We start from the raw sequence: 4,991 nt of genomic DNA, 5'->3' as shown, positions 1-4,991 counted from the left end.
GGAAGTTACTCGGAATGAAAGAAGAAGGAGAAATTTAAGCTTATGGGAGAGTTTTGTTAGATAATCTTAAATTTTAGAGATATCCGAGTTAGTTTATCTGTTTTATTTGTTTCAGTTTAGATAAGATAGTTTTTGATAAGATTTGTTTTGATAAGATATTTTGTTATCTTCTTGTTAATTTGGTACGTTGTACAATGGCTATTTAAAGGTCATCTCTTATTTAAATAAAAAGTACAGTGAGTTGCTACGTTCACCCAATACTAGTATTACTCGTCTCTCTTATTTTTTTCTACAGATTTCATGAAATGATGAAATGCTCTTCCATCCACAACGTGTCTTAAACTCATGCAAATGCTGAACCCTTGGTTGGGAAAAATGGTGAGTTGAATAGCCATAAGATCTTCTTTGGCACTTGGGGTAGGCAACACAGGAACACAAGGGTGCAAGTCTCTAACATCTCTTGCAGTGTCACCTATGAGGCATGGAAACACTGCATTGGACTCAGCAATGGTGAAGGAGAGTGAGTCACCTTCGGAGTAGAGGATGTGAGGGAAGTGGGGTCGAGTAGGAAACACAAGATTTCCAGCAAAAGGGAAAAAGTGTTTTAGGGTTAGGGAAAGAGAGTGTTTGAGAGTGGGAAGCACCGTTTGCAAGAAGTTACAAGAGTAGGGAAAGTCATAGAAGAAAATGCTTTGCAGTGGGCAATAGGTAACCCAAGGAATGTCAAAGAAGGTTAGAGGAAGAGAAGTTGAGGGAACGGTGCTTGGTGGGGGAGAAACATTGCATTGCTCTATGATTTTTACCTTTTGATGAGCCATGAAATTACAAAAGGTAATGAAAAAATATTGTATGATAATGTCTAATTGCTATAGTACTTACTATAGTAAAGGATTTCATATACAAGATCATTGCATGCAAATTCATGATAGCAAAACTTATATATCATTGAGAAAAATAGGACATAGATAGCAATGGTAGCCGAACCTACATAAATATGTTGATAATGATCATACAGATAGACGTTTAAGGAAGTATAGGTGAAAAGGGTGTTGCGCTGAACACCAGGAGATTATTAGCGTGAATTGTCTAAAACACACTTGGTATGTTTGTGTTATGTGTTGTTATTGTTTCCTTATGTATGGTAGGAAATGTTGAAAGTGTGGTGGGTTCTTAATGTTAATTTTGTTGAGAATTCTATGCGCCCAGGCTTAGGATTCATGCAGCGTTATTGGTGGGTTGTTTATATGTACGCATTGCTTATAGTTGGGTGGAAAATGTAAACAAATGGTGACGTGCAAGTTCAAACTTTCATGTTATAACAATGGCCTACATTTAACTGGGCCAGTATTTTAAGCCTTAGGACTTGTTTTTTCTTTTAATTTCTCTGTAAGAATTTTAAGGAGAAAAAAGTAGGAAAGAATAAAGAAATAAACATTTTTATAACTAAATATTAATTCCTACATAAACTAATTTATAAAACTTCTTTTTTATTAATTTCTCTAAAATCTTGGTTTTAACTCATGTATACATTAGTTTTAGTTTACAGAGAAACTTATTTTAATTTTTTTTTCTCTTCCAGGAGTACTTTGAAAAACTTATCTAAATATACCCTTAATTATATAAATTGACTAAAGGGTGTGTAATTGAAGGATTTCCAGGTTTTCACCCAACACTTCATAATGTTCCGTTGACTCCAACAAAGGATGGGGTTAGGTATTTGTTAGAGCAAGAAGCCCAACATCCGTCAAAGCCACCCAAAGAAAGAGACTTTTAGGCCCAAATGGATAAAAGACTTAGCCCAAACTAAATTAGTTTACGTTATAAATCAAGTACTTTTTTCCCATGAGTAATATATCAAAAACTAGGCACACACAAGAGTGTACATATAATTTTATAGAAAAAGAGTTTTTACCATCCACTCGGTCAAAGTATGTGAGGTATTACATTAATTGTTCTTGGAAAAACCTGGAAAAAAAAAGTGTATGATAACAATATATATGTTGGTAGAGATATGTTTTGGAATTTAGACTCCCTTTAAATGCATTCTCATTCAATGTTCTGTATGATGTTTTAAATTATAGACCAAAGTATACAATATTTATGGTTTTCCTTATTTAAAATAGACTAAGGTCCTACTCCACATTATATTCTCCCAACAATGCCTGAGGTATTAATTAGGGTCATTTGGTTTATATGAGTCAGAAAAAAGGACTGAAGAAGAGAGAGAAGGGATGGTGGGGGAGGGGACCAAAATATATGCTTTTTGTTCAATATATACATACACGCGTGAATTCAAGTGACTATATAAAAACACTGCTGAGAGGTTTAGGGTTTAAAATGAGGGAGGGAATTTTAAAATGCCATTTTGTAAGAGGCATGCGAGTCATCTTTGTCTTTTGATTTCTATTTGGATCAGCATTTTCTACTTCATTAATTCATTTAAGAAAATCTCTGTGTTTGTGTCTCTCTAGCTATAGCTTTACTTTAGACCAGGAGACCTTAATTATTATAATTGATGATTAAAGCATAGATGAGAAAATGCTCCAATATGTAGAAATATTTTAGTGTCATGATCACAATTTGTCAACCTTCGAATTTATGTTTTAAAAAGGTCAGTTCTGACATCCCTTAGATGATATGTCCTACCTAATTGATAGAGGGCACTTTTAGAAGTTATTTAACAAGAGAGACTCTTAAATATATTTACCAATCAAGGGTGTAAAAAAAAAATCAAATTAGCATTACATCACTTTTTTTTTTTTATTTCTCTATTTTTGTTTTGTTCTCACTGGGTGCATTACATGTGTGAGCCATCTTGTGAGAAAGGAAATAAGAAAATAAAAAATATAACACAACATGATATGAAAAATCAACGTTGACCATTCTCGATCAATAAATATGTTCAAAAGTGTCCATTTTAATAAATAATTTATAAAAGTGTCGCTGTAGTCAAATAGCCGATACATGTCCTGATCAATGAGTAACATCTGGTTGATTGTGTTCTGAGTCATAATTTTGAAAATGTTACAGCCATTCTTATGTTCAAATTTAAAATTTACTCTATGTTTAATTATTCCTATATGTGATTTAATTCAGTACATATCACGGCTGGTGGCCAAACGGAATGAATGAGACTTGTCAATGAACAAAATGTGTTGAGTTTGACCAATGAAGCCCTATAAATATATATATATATATATATATATATATATATATATGTAGAGGATGGACTTTTTTACTCCAAGAGTACGTCTATTAAGACTTACTCTGTTTAATAACTCATGTTCTATATTAAATTTTAACAATCCAACCGTTCAATTTAAAGTTCTTAATGTATAAATTAAATCTGCAAATTTTAAAAAAAAATTGAAAATCATTTGATATTTCGTTTCATTAATTCGAATCAATGTATAAAATGATTTTATAATTATCCGTCAATTTAAATTAATGAAATGAAGTATTAAATAATTTTCAAATTTTCTAAAAATTTACAGATTTGATCTATGTATTAAGAACTTTAAATTAAACGATTGGGTCGTTAAAATTTGATATAGAACATGAGTTATTGAACGGAATAAGTATAGGTAGAGTTACTCCAAAGTAAAAAGATCTCTCTTTATATATATCCTTATTATCATCATTATTGTAATTTTTAAATTCTTGTAATTTGTCAACCTTATTTACTTTTATATATCAAGTATATACTGGTCCGTGAATTTTTATGTAGAAGTGTATAACTGGAGCTTTCTGAATGCCTTCAGACAATTAATGAGGCATGCAGCAAAGAAGAAAAAAACATAGGACAAGTTATATAATATGACAAAATCGGCATAATCTCGTGATGATTAATGGCTATGGCACACACGTACTTCATTTCACATTAATTGAAAGGGTAGATGGGGGTCAAAATATATATGAAAATAAAGTTCATATCATAAATTGAAGTGGGATAATGATCTTTGACCAAATTAAACTGTGTAGTTTTTCGAAATTTCACATGATATTCCTACCTTTTCACCATTTATAGTAACTTATTTTTATTGTCTAAAACGCGTTATATCTTATATTTTTACACTGCCAGTGAAAATAGAAATTATTAGGTAATTTCATACTTCATTCTAGTCAATTTCTACGTACCACGTATTCACGTTTTTACGAGAAAATGATAATAATACCTACTTACATGTTATACGCAGATATTAATATTAATCGATCTAAAATCATCTAATAATTTTTAAAAAAAATTATCAAAATTTTTAGTTTCTAATAAATTTCAATCAATAACAATAACGAAAGAAAAAGTGTAAGAGTCTAGGGTTTAGAGTGGTAGAATCGTCAACACTTCTCTAATTTAATATTTACAGTTAACTTTTTAATAAAAATTACCAGATGATTTAATAAGACTGATCAAATTCAATTAATACAAAAATATTAGAAAAATAACATACAATAAGGTGAAATTTCAAGAAATTTATATATGTACACATGATCTTATGATACGATTAATCATCTTTTTTTATTAGGCTAAAACTTTATTTTGATCCTTTATATTAATTGTTTGTTTCAATTTTGTTCCACTTTTATTTTTAGTTTCAATTTGGTCCCAAACTAATTAATTAGTTTCAATTTAGTCCCAAATTAATTAATTGGTTTCAATGTGGGACTTCCGTCTAAATTATTTAAACGGAGTTAACTTTTGGCCACGTGAATGCCACGTAGATGCATACGTGGATGTTATGTGGATGACAATTTTTTTGAAAACACCTGGACCCAGAACGGCCCGTTCTGAAACCGGAACGGGCCGTTCTGGTTGCACTTTTGGTGTGTTAATTTTGCATCCAGAATGGCCGTTCCAGATGCAAAATTAATACACCAAAAGTGCAACCAGAATGGCCCGTTCCGGCTTCAGAACGGGCCGTTCCGGTTTCATCCTTTTTTTATATATAAAATATTAATAATTTTATAAAAATATATATTATTAATTATATTTT

General features: G+C 30.9%; 1 protein-coding gene across 1 annotated transcript; it reads right to left on the bottom strand.

Moving 5' to 3' along the window:
• Positions 1-266: 266 nt before the first annotated feature.
• On the bottom strand, positions 267-1,416 carry LOC109814396 (coumaroyl-CoA:anthocyanidin 3-O-glucoside-6''-O-coumaroyltransferase 1). Its single transcript, XM_083069401.1, has one exon. It carries the CDS (start codon positions 816-818, stop codon positions 267-269), a length of 552 nt encoding a protein of 183 aa, XP_082925527.1. The 5' UTR covers positions 819-1,416.
• Between the last annotated feature and the right edge of the window lie 3,575 nt (positions 1,417-4,991).

This window comes from Cajanus cajan, chromosome 2, assembly GCF_000230855.2.
Source record: "Cajanus cajan strain Asha chromosome 2, NIPB_CcT2T_4, whole genome shotgun sequence".
NCBI classification, from domain to species: domain Eukaryota; kingdom Viridiplantae; phylum Streptophyta; class Magnoliopsida; order Fabales; family Fabaceae; genus Cajanus; species Cajanus cajan.
The sequence above is the reverse complement of the archived record's forward strand: the minus strand, read 5'-3'. Positions and strand labels throughout refer to the sequence as shown.